At 35.6% G+C, this 18,380-nt stretch overlaps 1 protein-coding gene and 1 long non-coding RNA gene across 5 annotated transcripts in view; one reads left to right on the top strand and one right to left on the bottom strand.

Moving 5' to 3' along the window:
* LOC106072188 (protein PF3D7_1417600-like) overlaps positions 1-13,519 on the top strand; it is a 24,713-nt gene extending 11,194 nt beyond the window's left edge. For all 3 annotated transcript variants that reach the window (XM_056012158.1, XM_056012157.1, XM_056012159.1), the window contains 3 exons: positions 185-490; positions 2,418-2,459; positions 2,821-13,519. In XM_056012158.1, coding sequence (XP_055868133.1) covers positions 185-490; positions 2,418-2,459; positions 2,821-11,889 — 9,417 coding nt within the window. In that variant the 3' untranslated portion in view covers positions 11,890-13,519. The remainder of the gene's footprint in view (positions 1-184; positions 491-2,417; positions 2,460-2,820) is intronic.
* Positions 752-18,380, bottom strand: LOC129923080 (uncharacterized). Of its 2 annotated transcripts, XR_008774988.1 has the most exons (3): positions 18,325-18,380; positions 15,450-15,621; positions 752-879 (listed from the first exon to the last, which is right to left on the bottom strand). It is a non-coding gene; the product is annotated as an uncharacterized LOC129923080 (long non-coding RNA). The 2 variants fall into 2 exon arrangements; XR_008774987.1 differs by lacking the exon at positions 18,325-18,380 and having other exon boundaries at positions 15,450-17,277.

Below are 18,380 nucleotides of genomic sequence, written 5' to 3'. Positions count from 1 at the left end.
AAAACGTTGGATTGTATTCAATGATTTAATGGCTACCCCAATCGAACTAAAGCATGTCGCGCTGACATTTTTTTTTATTTTAATAAAACCAAATTTGTTATCATTTAAATTCATTTCAATTTTTTTTTCACCAAAAAAAAAATTTAAAAAATATGTGCCTGTTTTGTTTTCTTTTTAATTAAAGTCAGATGAGAGTTCTGTTAGAAACCTGGAGAGACATGGCCTTGAACGTAGCAGTGTCCAGCCTTCAACTGAGCATCTTGCTGTACAGATCCGACAATTAAGCTCTAACTGCTCTCAGCTGCAGAGAAGCATGGGGGACAGCCAGATGGGGGACAGCCAGAGCCTAAGGATGTTCCTGAGCAAATTTACTGACCAAAATAATCGTTTGAAAGCTAGCAGCGAACAGATCTTTGATGAGCTGAGACAGAGTAGGAGACTGTTGACCTATGTTCTCTCGGAGAATACACAAGCAATGGGGGCTTTAAAGGTAGAATCATTTATATGTGGGATGGCTGAGCGGTTAAGAGCTTGGCTTTCGAACCTGGGGGGGTCCTGGGTTCGAATCTCAGTGAAGATTGGGATTTTAGATTTCGAGATTTTTAGGTCGCCTCTGAATCCACCGAACTCTAATGGGTACTTGACTTAGTTGGTGCAAGGTAAAAAAAAAGGCGGTTGGTCGTTGTGCTGGCCACATGACACCACCAAGATCTAAAAGGGGAAGTTTACTTATATATATACATTATTTAAGTTCGCTTTCATAATGTTTAATAAAGCTCAAGAGTTTACATAGCTATACCACTGGTATCTTTCCTTCTGTTCAGCTCTTCTCAGAAGGTCAAGTGAAGGGTAGAGCTAAAAATGTAGGACGCTCCACTTCTGAAAACAAAAAAATGACAATGTGAAAACTATCAAAGCCGATAAAAACAGTAACTTAATGTTTGTTTATTACAATTTAGATCAGCGGTTCTCAACCTTTTATGCCCGGCGACCCGTTTTTACAATACCCCAGTCTGCCGCGACCCCCCCCCCCCACACACACACATTCAGCAATAGAAGAATAGACAATAACAATCCATATTTTCGATGGTCTTAGGCGACCCCTGGCAAATCGTCAATCGACCCCCAAGGGGGTCGCGACCCACAGGTTGAGAACCCCTGATGTAGATGATGATGTTTGCTAATAGCTAGGGTTTGGGCTAGTGTCAGGTTTACTATTAATTTAAGTTTTTTGTAAAAAAAACTTTTGCTGTATATTCGAATCAACTATTTCGATCATAACCATTCCTTTTCCTTCAGATTATACTACTACTTCTAATAATATTAATAATCCATATTTTCGATGGTCTTAGGCGACCCCTGGCAAATCGTCAATCGACCCCCAAGGGGGTCGCGACCCACAGGTTGAGAACCCCTGATGTAGATGATGATGTTTGCTAATAGCTAGGGTTTGGGCTAGGGTCAGGTTTACTATTAATTTAAGTTTTTTTGTAAAAAAAACTTTTGCTGTATATTCGAATCAACTATTTCGATCACAGTCATTCCTTTTCCTTTAGATTATACTACTACTTCTAATAATATTAATACTCTTTTATTATCCGTGAGGACATTGGCTCTTCAGTTGTGGCATTTTACGTCTCGTGAGACGATCTATTGCCTTTGCAACTTCTTGTGTGACTAAAGAGGCCAATCCTTGATACATAGCTGCGGTCACAGGTTGGACATATGTGATCACCAGGCGCCGTTGCACTTTCACCTTTCTTTCTGCTGCTGTTGTGTATGGCATCTGCAATCCTGGATCCTTCATTTATGTTCTCTTTCCATGTGGATCTACCCAGTGCCACTTTTCCCAGCTGTTTCTTTTGATTAGGCATTACACACACACAAAACAGTACTGTACATAATTAGAGCAAACAATTGGTACGATAGCACACACCAAATATACATTCATATCCCAGCTTCTAGTTAACATTACATGTGAAATTTACAATAGTATCTTACTGATGATGATTTAATAAGTTTGTTATTTGATGCTACACATTGTATGAAGTGAAAACTAGATTACACTATTTTCATTACGATGCTTAGAAGCTTAGAAGCTTATATTAACGTACTCAGTCAGTCTGTCTGTCTGTTTGTCCGTCTGTCTGGCAGTATTCTAAGCCACGTTTTCCATCTCACTTCCCACTCTCGGATCCATTTGCAACGCCCCACAATTATTGTCGATGACGAGACATGGTTCAATAAACAAATTAACCAATTACTTAATAAATCTCTGTTTATTAATTTTTTATATAGAAAAGTGAAATAAATCTTGCAGTATTGTTAGAAATGTTTTTTTCCCCTGATATAAGCTTTGTTTTTTTATGAAAAGTATTTTTTAAAATATTTTGCTTGTTTTCTAATTCCTATTTTAGGAATGTCTTGGAGAAAACAGAGCATCAGTCATTGAATTGCATGTAAATACGTTTTTATTTTGTGTGTTTTATCTATTTCTCTAAACTTAAATGGCTTTAAAACTGTATAGCATTCACTTTTGGGTTTGTCTCGGGTATAACGAATGCTTTTTTAAAAATGATATAGTATTTACTTTAATGTTTCTCTCAGATCTTAATTGAATAATCATTTGGATTGAATCCAAACTTATTTGTTTTGAGTATTCATCTGATAAGAATCGCACTTGTTTCTTCAGATCAAATATGTTTAACATAAAAAATAAAATATGTTTAATAAAAAAAATTTAACCTTTCCAATAGTCCAATATACCATTCTCATTATTACAAAATGGTCAGTTACTATTTTTTGTGTGTACATTTTTAGGAAGCATTAAAGGCACTGAGGACCTATTATTTAGAATCACAAACTGAGCCAATAAGGTCACCCAGTGGCAATCATCTTTCGAGAAACTGCGATAGACATACATCACAATCAGAATTGAACTTTACACAAACTGGACACAACGAGTCTACATTGGACGAACACTTTGCTCATGCATCCCTTTATTCAACTAATTTTCAGTTTGCTAGGCAACAGATTGACCAAAGGAGGGCAGAACCTCGACATCAATCTCATATTGATGAAGAGCCACAGGGAGAGTTAGGAAATGCTGTAATCATGGACACATCTAATTTACAGAGAATTGGACAAAGGTTGCCAGCTACACCACAGCATGAACTTTTGCCAGATAGGCCTACATTACAACAGATGCACTACACAGTTCCACAAGGACATATCCCTCATCGATCAGAACAGCAACAGGAACATACCCAAGAAACACTAGCACATCAACAGGGACAGTTTTCACGCCCAACACTACATTTTGCTGGTGGACATTTCCAGAGTATTCCAGAAACTCCACAAGGAAATGTCATGCCAATACCATCACAGCAAGAACTTTCAATGGCTACACAAACTCAAGGACATTTTATGGCTACACCAACTCAAGGCCATTTAATGGCTACACCAACTCAACGCCATTTAATGGCTACACCAACTCAAGGACATTTAATGGCTACACCAAATCAGCAAGGAAATTTCTTAGCTACAACTCAGCAAAGAGATGTCATGGCTATACCAACACAGCAAGGGCATATAATGGCTACACCATTGCAGAAAGGAAAATTCATTGCAACAACAACTCAGCAAAGAGATGTCATGGCTATGCCAACACAGCAAGGGCATATAATGGCTACACCATTGCAGCAAGAACATTTCAATGCTACAACAACTCAGCAAAGAGATGTCATGGCTATACCAACACAGCAAGGGCATATAATGGCTACACCATTGCAGCAAGAACATTTCAATGCTACAACAACTCAGCAAAGAGATGTCATTGCTATACCAACACAGCAAGGGCATATAATGGCTACACCATCGCAGCAAGGAAATTTCATTGCTACAACAACTCAGCAAAGAGATGTCATGGCTATGCCAACACAGCAAGGGCATATAATGGCTACACCATTGCAGCAAGAACATTTCATGGCTACACAATCACGGCAAGAACATTTAATACCAACATCATTTCAGCAAAGAAATGTAATAACTAAACCATCAAACCAAGGACATACATTGACTACTTCGGTTCAGCGAGGAAATACTATGGCTACACCATTACAGCAAGGAAATGTAGCTACCGAATCGCAGTCAGGAAATTTCAGTTTTACACCGATTCAACAAGGAAATTTCATCTCTACGCCAACTCAACAAGGACATTTATTGGCTACAGATAATGTAATGGCTAAAACATTTCAGCATGAAAATGTCATGATTTCATCATCACAGCCACGAAATTTAAAAGCTACACCAACTCATCAAAGAAATCAAAAGGCTACATCAATTGAGCCAAGAAATGTCATGGCTACACCATCGCGGCAAGAAAATGTAATGGCAACCCGATCCCAGGAAGTAAATAATGTTATGGCTACACCATCTCAAGAAGCTAATGTCATGACCACACCCACTCAGAACGGAACTGTACTAGCTACACCAACACTACAAGGAAATGTCAAAACTACATCGCCTCAGCGAGAACATGTCATGGCTGAACAATCATCAACACAAGAACGAAATCTCAAAATTAACCAGACACAAACTCAGCAAGGACATCATTCTTTTCCACCAACCGAAATAAGTCCACCTTTGGTTGACTCGCTGAGAAGTGAAACTAGTAGACACTACTTGTCATTCGTAACTGAAAACCAAAACCGACAAACTCCTAATGGTAAAATGCCATCACCAAAAATTCAACAATTAGATTCTACAATAAATAAACAAAGCTCTGGAGGCTTGGCTCAACAATTCACTCCAGGTACAGATACCCCTCATGGCTCTAAGCTCTTTGAGAGTCTAAGTGTGTCCTCATTAAAAATTTCCAAATATGTATTTAATCATATTGATGCTGAGAATGAGTCCACAGAAAATCCTTCATCTATGGCTGATACAGATATACCATTAGCAGAAATTCAGCAGCAAGATTCTGCAATAAATAAACAAAGCCGTGGAGACTTGCCTAAACAATTATCGTCACGTTCAGATACCGCTCATGGCGATACATTCTTTGAGAGTCCAAGAATGTCGTCTTTAAAATTTCCCAAATGTGTAATTGATGATGTAGACTCCACAGAAAATCCTTCATCTATTGCTGATACAGATATACCATTAGAGGAAATTCAGCAGCAAGATTCTGCAATAAATAAACAAAGCCGTGGAGACTTGCCTAAACAATTATCGTCACGTTCAGATACCGCTCATGGCGATAAACTCTTTGAGAGCCCCATTATATCCTCATTGAAAATGCCCAAAACTGAATTTGATAACTTTGATGTAAAGAACAAATCTAAAGTAAGTCCTTCATCTATTTCTGATACGGATTTACCACCATCAGATATTCAGCAGTTAGATTCTACAATGAATAAACATAGCTATGGAAACTTGGCTGAACACTTTACTTCAATTGATACAGATAATACACTTGAAGAGGAAGGTGATCGCCAAAGCTCTTGTACAGAAGGAATTTCTTTGAATACAGTCATTAAAAGTGGAGCTATGCTTTTTACGAGTCCAGTACTAGCGCAATCTAGAAATATTGTGAGAGATGATGAAGATTATGAACAATTGTCTTCAGTTGAAACAGATAACACCCTTGGACAAGAAGAGGAATACCAAAGCTCTTGTACTGATGGAATTTCTTTGGATACAGTCATAGAAAGTGGAGGTATGCTTTTTAATAGCCCTGTATTATCAGTACCAGAGCAATCTAGAAGAAAGCTTGTGAGGGATCGTAAAGATTATGAAACATCTATGTCTGAGACACACAGTTCTTCTTCTTCATCTCATGAAGATGATCTTGATAGTACAGATGATTCTTGCAGTCAAGACTTTTCTCAAGATTCAGACAAACACGATATTTTATTTGAGAATAGACCATCACCAAAGACTAAAAATAACACAACGAAATCTATGAGCAATAACAAGACAATATTGTTTACACCCAACACACAAGCCAAAGAATTACACTCACAATCGCAAACGGAAATGGTAGTTCACAAGAGCAATGTATCTAGCCAATTAGTTCATCAGAGCAATGTAATTAGACCGTTAGGTCATCAGAGCAATGTAACTAGACCATTAGCTCCCCAGAGTAATGTAACTAGCCCATTTATTAATCAGAGAAATGTTACTAGACCATTAGCTCCCCAGAGCAATGTAACTAGCCCATTTATTGATCAGAGCAATGTAACTAGACCATTAGGTCATCAGAGCAATGTAACTAGCCCATTTATTGATCAGAGAAATGTAACTAGACCATTAGCTCCCCAGAGCAATGTAACTAGCCCATTTATTGATCAGAGCAATGTAACTAGACCATTAGGTCATCAGAGCAATGTAACTAGCCCATTTATTGATCAGAGAAATGTAACTAGACCAATAGCTCCCCAGAGCAATGTAACTAGCCCATTTATTGATCAGAGCAATGTAACTAGACCATTAGGTCATCAGAGCAATGTAACTAGCCCATTTATTGATCAGAGAAATGTAACTAGACCAATAGCTCCCCAGAGCAATGTAACTAGCCCATTTATTGATCAGAGCAATGTAACTAGACCATTAGGTCATCAGAGCAATGTAACTAGCCCATTTATTGATCAGAGAAATGTAACTAGACCATTAGCTCCCCAGAGCAATGTAACTAGCCCATTTCTTGATCAGAGTAATGTAACTAGACCATTAGGTCATCAGAGCAATGTAACTAGCCCATTTATTGATCAGAGTAATGTAACTAGACCATTTATTGATCAGAGTAATGTAACTAGCCCATTTATTGATCAGAGTAATGTAACTAGACCATTCGGTCATCAGAGCAATGTAACTAGCCCATTTATTGATCAGAGCAATGTAACTAGCCCATTTATTGATCAGAGTAATGTAACTAGACCATTTATTGATCAGAGTAATGTAACTAGCCCATTTATTGATCAGAGTAATGTAACTAGACCATTCGGTCATCAGAGCAATGTAACTAGCCCATTTATTGATCAGAGCAATGTAACTAGCCCATTTATTGATCAGAGTAATGTAACTAGCCCATTTATTGATCAGAGTAATGTAACTAGCCCATTTATTGATCAGAGTAATGTAACTAGACCATTAGGTCATCAGAGCAATGTAACTAGACCATTTATTGATCAGAGTAATGTAACTAGCCCATTTATTGATCAGAGTAATGTAACTAGACCATTAGGTCATCAGAGCAATGTAACTAGCCCATTTATTGATCAGAGCAATGTAACTAGCCCATTAAGTCAACAGAGCAATGTAACTACACCATTAGCTCCCCAGAGCAATGTAACTAGCCCATTTATTGATCAGAGCAATGTAACTAGACCGTTAGGTCATCAGAGCAATGTAACTAGACCGTTAGGTCATCAGAGCAATGTAACTAGCCAATTAGTTCATCAGAGAAATGTAACTAGCCCATTTATTGATCAGAGTAATGTAACTAGCCCATTAGCTCAACAGAGCAATGTAACTAGACAATTAGCTCATCAGAGCAATGTAACTAGCCCATTAGTTCACGAGAGCAATGTAACTAGACCATCAGTTCATCAGAACAATGTAACTAGACCGTTAGGTCATCAGAGCAATGTAACTAGCCCATTAGCTCATCAGAGCAATGTAACTAGCCCATTAGCTCATCAGAGCAATGTAACTAGCCCATTAGCTCATCAGAGCAATGTAACTAGACCATTAGTTCACGAGAGCAATGTAACAAGCCCATTAATAGGAACCTCATGTGGTCCAAAACTCTTTGTTCCACCAGCCCAGCACTCTAATGAATTTGGAGCATCAGCTGGAGACGTTAAAATAGAAGACGACGATGAACGAAATGAAAGAAAGCAGACGACACAAACAAGACAAGTTGAAGGTCGTATAATAAAAAAGGCTAGAAAAAAACGAAACGAAACATCTAGAAATAGTCAAAAGGATAATAATAAGAAAACCATGTCACCAGTAAATCATGCAGAAAGAGAACGTGAAAAGAAGGAAGAAGAAAGTAGAGAAAATAAAAAGAAGGATGAAGAAAGTAGAGAAAGTAAAAAGAAGGATGAAGAAAGTAGAGAAAGTAAAAAGAAGGAGGAAGAAAGTAGAGAAAGTAAAAAGAAGGATGAAGAAAGTAGAGAAAGTGAAAAGAAAGATGAAGAAAGTAGAGAAAGTGTAAAAAAAGATGAAGAAAGTAGAGAAAGTAAAAAGAAGGATGAAGAAAGTAGAGAAAGTGAAAAGAAGGATGAAGAAAATAGAGAAAGTGAAAAGAAAGATGAAGAAAGTAGAGAAAGTGTAAAAAAAGATGAAGAAAGTAGAGAAAGTAAAAAGAAGGAGGAAGAAAGTAGAGAAAGTGTAAAGAAGGAGGAAGAAAGTAGAGAAAGTAAAAAGAATGATGAAGAAAGTAGAGAAAGTAAAAAGAAGGATGAAGAAAGTAGAGAAAGTGAAAAGAAGGATGAAGAAAGTAGAGAAAGTGAACAGAAAGATGAAGAAAGTAGAGAAAGTAAAAAGAAGGATGAAGAAAGTAGAGAAAGTAAAAAGAAGGATGAAGAAAGTAGAGAAAGTGAAAAGAAATATGAAGAAAGTAGAGAAAGTGTAAAAAAAGATGAAGAAAGTAGAGAAAGTGAACAGAAAGATGAAGAAAGTAGAGAAAGTGTAAAGAAGGATGAAGAAAGTAGAGAAAGTGAAAAGAATGATGAAGAAAGTAGAGAAAGTGAACAGAAAGATGAAGAAAGTAGAGAAAGTGTAAAGAAGGATGAAGAAAGTAGAGAAAGTGAACAGAAAGATGAAGAAAGTAGAGAAAGTGTAAAGAATGATGAAGAAAGTAGAGAAAGTGAACAGAATGATGAAGAAAGTAGAGAAAGTGAACAGAAAGATGAAGAAAGTAGAGAAAGTGTTAAGAAGGATGAAGAAAGTAGAGAAAGTGAACAGAAAGATGAAGAAAGTAGAGAAAGTGTAAAGAAGGATGAAGAAAGTAGAGAAAGTAAAAAGAAGGATGAAGAAAGTAGAGAAAGTAAAAAGAAGGATGAAGAAAGTAGAGAAAGTGAAAAGAAGGATGAAGAAAGTAGAGAAAGTGAAAAGAAAGATGAAGAAAGTAGAGAAAGTGTAAAGAAGGATGAAGAAAGTAGAGAAAGTGAAAAGAATGATGAAGAAAGTAGAGAAAGTGAAAAGAAGGATGAAGAAAGTAGAGAAAGTGAACAGAAAGATGAAGAAAGTAGAGAAAGTGTAAAGAAGGATGAAGAAAGTAGAGAAAGTAAAAAGAAGGATGAAGAAAGTAGAGAAAGTGAAAAGAAAGATGAACAAAGTAGAGAAAGTAAAAAGAAAGATGAAGAAAGTAGAGAAAGTGAACAGAAAGATGAAGAAAGTAGAGAAAGTGAACAGAAAGATGAAGAAAGTAGAGAAAGTGAACAGAAAGATGAAGAAAGTAGAGAAAGTAAAAAGAAAGATGAAGAAAGTAGAGAAAGTGAACAGAAAGATGAAGAAAGTAGAGAAAGTGAACAGAAAGATGAAGAAAGTAGAGAAAGTAAAAAGAAGGATGAAGAAAGTAGAGAAAGTAAAAAGAAGGATGAAGAAAGTAGAGAAAGTAAAAAGAAGGATGAAGAAAGTAGAGAAAGTAAAAAGAAGGATGAAGAAAGTAGAGAAAGTGAACAGAAAGATGAAGAAAGTAGAGAAAGTAAAAAGAAGGATGAAGAAAGTAGAGAAAGTAAAAAGAAGGATGAAGAAAGTAGAGAAAGTAAAAAGAAGGATGAAGAAAGTAGAGAAAGTGAAAAGAAGGATGAAGAAAGTAGAGAAAGTGTAAAGAAGGATGAAGAAAGTAGAGAAAGTGAAAAGAAGGATGAAGAAAGTAGAGAAAGTGAAAAGAAAGAAGGAGAAAGTAGAGAAAGTAAAAAGAAGGATGAAGAAAGTAGAGAAAGTAAAAAGAAAGAAGGAGAAAGTAGAGAAAGTGAAAAGAAGGATGAACAAAGTAGAGAAAGTGAAAAGAAAGATGAAGAAAGTAGAGAAAGTAAAAAGAAGGATGAAGAAAGTAGAGAAAGTGAAAAGAAAAATGAAGAAAGTAGAGAAAGTAAAAAGAAAGAAGGAGAAAGTAGAGAAAGTGAAAAGAAGGATGAAGAAAGTAGAGAAAGTAAAAAGAAGGATGAAGAAAGTAGAGAAAGTGAAAAGAAAGAAGGAGAAAGTAGAGAAAGTAAAAAGAAAGAAGGAGAAAGTAGAGAAAGTGAAAAGAAGGATGAACAAAGTAGAGAAAGTGAAAAGAAGGATGAAGAAAGTAGAGAAAGTGAAAAGAAGGATGAAGAAAGTAGAGAAAGTGTAAAGAAGGATGAAGAAAGTAGAGAAAGTAAAAAGAAGGATGAAGAAAGTAGAGAAAGTAAAAAGAAAGAAGGAGAAAGTAGAGAAAGTGAAAAGAAGGATGAAGAAAGTAGAGAAAGTGAAAAGAAGGATGAAGAAAGTAGAGAAAGTAAAAAGAAAGAAGGAGAAAGTAGAGAAAGTAAAAAAAAAGATAAAGAAAGTAGAGAAAGTGAAAAGAAGGATGAAGAAAGTAGAGAAAGAGAAAGTAAAGAGAAAGCTGAAGAAAGAAAAGAAAGAGAAAGTAAAGAGAAAGCTGAAGAAAGAAGAGAAAGTGAAGAAATTAATGAAAATAAAGAGAAGGCTAAAGAAAGTAAAGAAAGTGAAAAGAAGGATGAAGAAAGTAGAGAAAGTAAAAAGAAAGAAGGAGAAAGTAAAGAAAGTGAAAAGAAGGCTGAAGAAAGTACGGAAAGTGAAGAAAAAACTAATTTTAGTAGAGAAAATAAATCGAAGACTGTAGAAGCTAGAGAAAACAAAGAGAAGACTGAAGAAGCTAGAGAAAACAAAGAGAAAACTAAAGAAAAGAAAGAGAGGAATAAAGAAACTAGAGAAATTAAAGAGAGGAATAAAGAAACTAGAGAAATTAAAGAGACGACTGAAGAAACTAGAGAAATTAAAGAGAAGACTGAAGAAACTAGAGAAAACAAAGAGAAAACTGAAAGTGAAGAGAAGATTGAAAATGAAGAGAAGATTGAAAGTGAAGAGAAGATTGAAAATGAAGAGAAGATTGAAAGTGAAGAGAAGATTGAAAGTGAAGAGAAGATTGAAAGTGAAGAGAAGATTGAAAATGAAGAGAAGATTGAAAGTGAAGAGAAGAATGAAAGTGAAGAGAAGATTGAAAGTGAAGAGAAGATTGAAAGTGAAGAGAAGATTGAAAGTGAAGAGAAGATTGAAAATGAAGAGAAGATTGAAAGTGAAGAGAAGACTGAAAGTGAAGAGAAGACTGAAAGTGAAGAGAAGACTGAAAATGAAGAGAAGATTGAAAGTGAAGAGAAGATTGAAAATGAAGAGAAGATTGAAAATGAAGAGAAGATTGAAAGTGAAGAGAAGATTGAAAATGAAGAGAAGATTGAAAATGAAGAGAAGATTGAAAGTGAAGAGAAGATTGAAAGTGAAGAGAAGATTGAAAATGAAGAGAAGATTGAAAATGAAGAGAAGATTGAAAATGAAGAGATGAATGAAAGTGAAGAGAAGATTGAAAGTGAAGAGAAGACTGAAAAAATGAGAGAAAATGAAGAAAATGCGGATCATAAAGAAAATAAAGAGAAGACTGAAGATATTAGTGAAAATAAAGATATCTCTTCAGTTGTTAAAGAAACTGAAGAGAGTACTGCTTATAATAAAGATACTAAAGAGAGACTTACAGCCGGTATGGATTTGGCAAACAAAAAGAATCAGAGCTTCGGACATAAAAACCAAAATAAAGCATCTGACTACATTTTGTGGTCCTTTTTACTTGTATTAGTTGCATATCTATGTATGTTTTGGGTTTCATATTTGTAATTTAAAGCTGTAAAGTATTTATTTGTTTTCTATCTCCATTTAGTTTCTCATATTTACAAATAGTAGGCTACCATTTTTATTCCCATTTCTTGTTTAAGCTTAAACACATATATACACTATAAAAACATTCGCTCATAATTTCTTAAATTGAGATTGGTTTTGGTTAAAGGAAACAAAAATCATTGTAGCCCGCTAATTTGAAGAGTTAGTATTTGAAGTATTTGTATTTAGTATTTTTATCACTAATTGATTAAGTATTGAGTACCTTAGCATATATTTTGTGTATCTTTTTTGTTCATTTAAAATTTCAAAGCAATGCTTTTTATACAATTTATGAATGTCGCATTCAGAATTGAAATGATTTTTTTTTATTCAGATGAAAAGTAAACTCATAAGAACCGTTTCAATTAGTGCCATTTGAACATAGAAATGTTAAAGTCTCCGGTAAACATGAAGGATAAGATGAACACAAAGTTAGGCTTGAGACACTGAAGTGTCAACGTCAATACAATAATTTATTTTAAAAATATTAGTATAAATGACTAGACTATACTTGAGTTAAATGTCTGTAGGTATTTACCAGCTGGTCAATATGGGGAGAGCGATGCTAATGAAGTACGTATACGCCTCTGGAAGAAAAGCGTACCAAACGAAAAATGGCTGGCTTCTTCAGAACAAAGCGAAAGCCACATTAAACCTGCGTTATATGTGAATGTATCTCGAGAATAGGGCTCTACGGTGAAACAGGCACTGTTCTACGAGAGGAACCGACACCAGTCGTTAGAGAAGGCCTGAACACCTACCTGCAACGTCACAACATGTGGGCAGTGTAGACTTATAGCAATGCATCATCGCATAAATGATTCCAGATACCGATCTCACAAAAACAAGCAAACGCAAGAAGTCCTTTTATTTCCATTAGCAAAGAAAGGCCCTTGTACCTTAGCGAACTGATCACTCCAAATGTCCTTCAGAAAGCCCTGAGCTCAATGGACTCAACGCTTTTAGTCGTGCCACGTTTCTCCCTCAAAAGCTAGGGCCTGCGGGCTTTTTCAGTGCTCGAACCAAAGGTTTGGAACTCACTCCCCATTGATCTCAGACAGACAACATGCTACACCACTTTCAAGAAGAACACTAAGACCTACCTGTTAAAAACGTATTTAGATTAGTTAGTCATTTTAGCTCTAGTGTTTGTGTTTGCAATGTTATCACAGTGCCTTGAGCCTACATTTTGTTTTTTAACAGCGCTTTATAAATAAAATTATTATTATTATCACACACAATGTTGAAGTGAAACTGTACTGAATGTTTTGTTTGCTATTATTATAATTATTGTTGTGTGTGATACACAAATTGTGGAGCAAATACCCTCATGGGTAATAATGATATTATTATTATTTTATATATGTTTCTAGTTTAGCTTTAGACTAGCTTTAATGGTAATGTATTCTTGTATATCAACCGGATAGAGTTGGACCAAAATTGTGATAGAGCATAGCAATCTATTTATATTTATCGTTAGTATTTTATATTATTTACAAAACATGTTTTGGGGATTTCTATAACGAACAATGATTTAATCTGTGATTTATTTTTCTTGTCTTTAAAGAATAAATATGTGTAAAAATTGTTCTGTTGTTTTTGTGTTTTTATCTATAACATATAGGGCCTTACATAGATTTGCGATTATATGTTATCTCGTGCTTGTAGATTTCACTGCTTCATCATATAAAATGCTCATTTCAGTGACCAACAAATTTTAAGTAACTTACTTTCAGTACGGCTTGAATAAAAATGAATACTTATGCTGTTTAGGTCATTGTAGGAAAGCAAGAAAATTTAAACTAAAAATTGCAAAACTCGGATTAGATCTCAAACTCGGTAGAGCACTATGCCAGCACTATGCCAGCACTATGCCTAGTTTCCTAGTCCAATTCTGCGATATATGAATGGCATTTTTTTTGTCTATTTAGATTTATACGAGCAGGTATTTAATAAATTGCGTAATTTTATTTTTTCACTCTTTCTTTTTTTTTTTAATTTCATCTGGGGGGCACCAAATTCACTTCGGCTAGGACAGCAGTTCTCAATCTTTTTAGTGCCGCGACCCCCTAATACGATTCCCCACTAGGCAGCGACCTGCAACAGTATTTTTGTTTTTGGAAAATAGATATATGGAAATTTGCTAATGTTATAAAGTCGTTATCGTAATGTATATATCTGATTTATGAGACATGCATTTTCATTGTTTGAATTTGAAAATAGCAAAAGCTTTATGCAATTGTAATTAGTGTAAAAATAAATGTGTTTTTAATTAAATTTCTAACAAAAAGTTTATCTTTATGACTTGCATATATTAACTTTTCTATTGCGTATTCGCCCTATTCCTGTGCACAGACTTGTGTGACAATTCTAAAGTATGGCGAAACAAGAAGGATGATAGAATCAAGTCAACTGCATTGCGACACATTTGTAAATACGCCAACGTTAGTGGGGAGGTTGGATTCTTGTGGGAGTCTTTGTAAGAGCACAATGAATGTCATCTTCATCATCAAGTCTACTTCTTTTATTTAGACTTAATAACAGGCTGGAAAACCTTGCTTCTCAATGATATAAGTCTTCTGTTAGAAATGGACGCAGAAGGCGCAACACAATCTCAAAATGAGACAAACACGTGATCCAGACTTGTGTCACTGCCATTGAAAACCAATCATTTTTTAGCTGCATCGCTTTTGATGACCTCAATAAACTCTTCTTGAGATGTCTCTGGAACATCTTCAACTTTGACTTTTAAAAAATGTTAACAGGATGTCATGTAGATTTGGAAGTTTACACGCTTTTGCAAATGTTCTTTGCCATAAATTACCATTGTAGTCGGTCTGTCAGAGTCAATGCTCTTTTTCCCCATAGAAAGCAGATAAAGTTGGCAAAATATGTTTTAATTTCATCCATATTTTTTTGCCAAAGTTGAAATTTAAAATTGGACGAACGGATATTTTCAAACAAATCGAGGCACAATGTATTTGATACTTACAACGAAACATCTAATTTTTCAAGGTGACAAAGATGTCTACCAGGTCGGCTATTTTCTGTATTTTTATTTCTGGTTTTAAAAAAAAACTTCTCGAAGATTACAATTTTTAAAAATTTAGAACTTTGCATCTGGAGAACTACGTGGACATCAGTGTGAACTAGCGGAACGCGTTAAACGCATCCAACTTTGTTGTTCATCAAAAGTTGTAACTATCAATGGAAAAAAACATGACCTTTAAACAATGACCTTTAAACAATGGTGTTACACTCATTAACTCAAAGTTTATTTTTTAATCCTCTGGTACAATATCTCTCTTCTTCAGTATGTCCCCCTCACTTTCTATTTTATTAAATAAAAGCTCAACATTGTTTCATAATTTATAAGAATAAATCCAATATGAGTAAGGTCTATTAGCTCAGCCACATCAAAATAATAATGTATATTCTTAATACCAACTATGGTATTAGTATATTTGTTAGAATTGACAAAATAAAAAGTTGATGATAATGCAAATTATACAACTTACTATGGTCTTAGGCGACACCTGACAAACAGTAATTCAACCCCCGAAGGGGTCGCGACACACAGGCTGAGAACCCCTGGCCTAGGGCCTCCAATCATCCAAAGACGGCCCTGCCTGGTCCATCAAGACGACAGTCCAGAGCGCCTACCACACGGCTTTCAACTAGGCTTTCATGCTAAACAAAACAAATATCAATGATCATATTTTGTTTTAAAGGCTTATTAACACTAACTTTCATTATGTACTCCGGATATACCAAAAGCTAGCCATTTATATTTTTTAACGACATAAAAGAGTAAAGAGTAAATAAAATTCTCAACACCAAACTGTCTGGCAGTAACCTCATCACTGTAATAAATAGCTGGGCCGTCCCAGTGCTCCTCTAGACTTCCGGTATCCTCAAATGGACTGACACCATCAGGCGGCTTCCTTAGCATGGCTCAAATCAGGTCATCTCTACCCTGAAACTGAAGGCTTTGTTACAGCAACACAGTACAGAGTAATTAGGACAACAAGGTTACAAAGACAGTTTGTGTGGAAACACTAACTCGAAATCCGCCCCCGAAGTGGTCCACTCAGGTAGGTAAAAAGATAGGTTTTAATATTATGAGAAAAAAATATCAGAATGAAATTCTATCGTAAGCAATTGACAAAAGAATGGAGAAAGAAGGTTGACAGATCTTGTATGGTGCCCCAACGGTCCAGCAGACCAAGAGATAGGTGAAAGTGAATGTAAAGTTAGATGTGAACCTGACCTAACTAATGTCGTATAATGATTTTCTAATTGATTTTATTGTTCTGTAAAGGGTCAATCTCATATTCAAAGCCTCAAGGAAAAAAAGTCTCCCCTTCCTTTACATTTGTATGGAAGTTATCTAAAATAACAATCTACCCCATTGTTATACCAACCGAGGGGATAATAACAACTGACCTCACAGATACTTTCAAGGCCCTTAACATTCCTAGGAACATCCTCGTTTGCCTGTCTTTAACGAAACTCGACCCTGGCAGTGCCAGAGAATGAATACTCGTTCGTTTCTAACATAATAATAATCTTTATTTTCCGTGAGAAAATTTGTTTTACAATACAATTGTGCGTTACAAAAAACAATACATAATTAGAGCAAACAATGTGTACGATAGCACACAAGATATACGTTCATACATCAGTTTCTCTTCAACATGACACGTGAACTAAAAGTCATCAAGTCTGTATGTCTGTCACTTATATCTGTTTGTATACTAAAAAAAAACACTCTAAAAGCTGAACAGATTATTGGGTTGACTTCAAGGTACGCTATTAGTTATCTACAACTGAACTACATCAGTGGATGATCTCTACGGTCATAACCTGATATCAAACATAGTGATAATCTTCACATAGATATCCGCTATCATACACAGTGATAATCTCCACATAGATATCCGCTATCATACACAGTGATAATCACCACATAGATATCCGCTATCATACACAGTGATAATCTCCACATAGATATCCGCCTATCATATATAATGATAATATCCACATAGATACCCGCCTATCATACATAATGATAATCTCCACATAGATATCCGCCTATCATACATAGTGATAATCTCCACATAGATATCCGCCTATCATACATAGTGATAATCTCCACATAGATATCCGCCTATCATACATAGTGATAATCTCCACATAGATATCCGCTATCAAACATAGTGATAATCTCCACATAGATATCCGCCTATCATACATAGTGATAATCTCCACATAGATATCCGCCTATCATACATAGTGATAATCTCCACATAGATATCCGCTATCAAACATAGTGATAATCTCCACATAGATATCCGCCTATCATACAAAGTGATAATCTCCACATAGATATCCGCTATCAAACATAGTGATAATCTCCACATAGATATCCGCCTATCATACATAGTGATAATCTCCACATAGATATCCGCTATCAAACATAGTGATAATCTCCACATAGATATCCGCCTATCATACATAGTGATAATCTCCACATAGATATCCGCCTATCATACATAGTGATAATCTCCACATAGATATCCGCTATCAAACATAGTGATAATCTCCACATAGATATCCGCCTATCATACATAGTGATAATCTCCACATAGATATCCGCTATCAAACATAGTGATAATCTCCACATAGATATCCGCCTATCAAACACAGTGATAATCTCCACATAGATATCCGCCTATCAAATACAGTGATAATCTCCACATAGATATCCGCCTATCAAACACAGTGATAATCTCCACATAGATATCCGCCTATCATACATAGTGATAATCTCCACATAGATATCCGCTATCAAACATAGTGATAATCTCCACATAGATATCCGCCTATCAAACACAGTGATAATCTCCACATAGATATCCGCTATCATACACAGTGATAATCTCCACATAGATATCCGCTATCATACACAGTGATAATCTCCACATAGATATCCGCCTATCATACACAGTGATGATGATTACGTACATAGCCTACTAATGGTATCAACTATCGAGATGATCTCTGAACTAGTTAGACTCTTTAGAGGATGCGGCGCTTGCGAATCGAACATTCCGAAAACAATAAAGTCTTATCAAAGGAACATTACTCCTTCTTTCTCCTGGATCTGTTCCCTACAGAAAGGTCTTTGCAAGCTCTGTGGATCTTGTGATATAGCCGAACAGTCTTAGCTTGCGTTTTTTTTTTTTTGAAACGGTAAAAATAGTAGGTTATAGAGGAGCCAAAGGCCTTTGTGATCCTGAATTGAATTTCCTCATTTGTTGTGCGGTCTTAGTAGTGGATACATTAAATCCTTCTTAAGATTTTCAATTCAATGATTTTGATCCTACTCACCAATTCTGCATAGAAAGCCTATGTGTTCATAAATATACCTGCACATGCATTTCACA

This window comes from Biomphalaria glabrata, chromosome 15 (assembly GCF_947242115.1).
Source record: "Biomphalaria glabrata chromosome 15, xgBioGlab47.1, whole genome shotgun sequence".
Lineage (NCBI taxonomy): Eukaryota > Metazoa > Mollusca > Gastropoda > Planorbidae > Biomphalaria > Biomphalaria glabrata.
The sequence above is the reverse complement of the archived record's forward strand: the minus strand, read 5'-3'. Positions and strand labels throughout refer to the sequence as shown.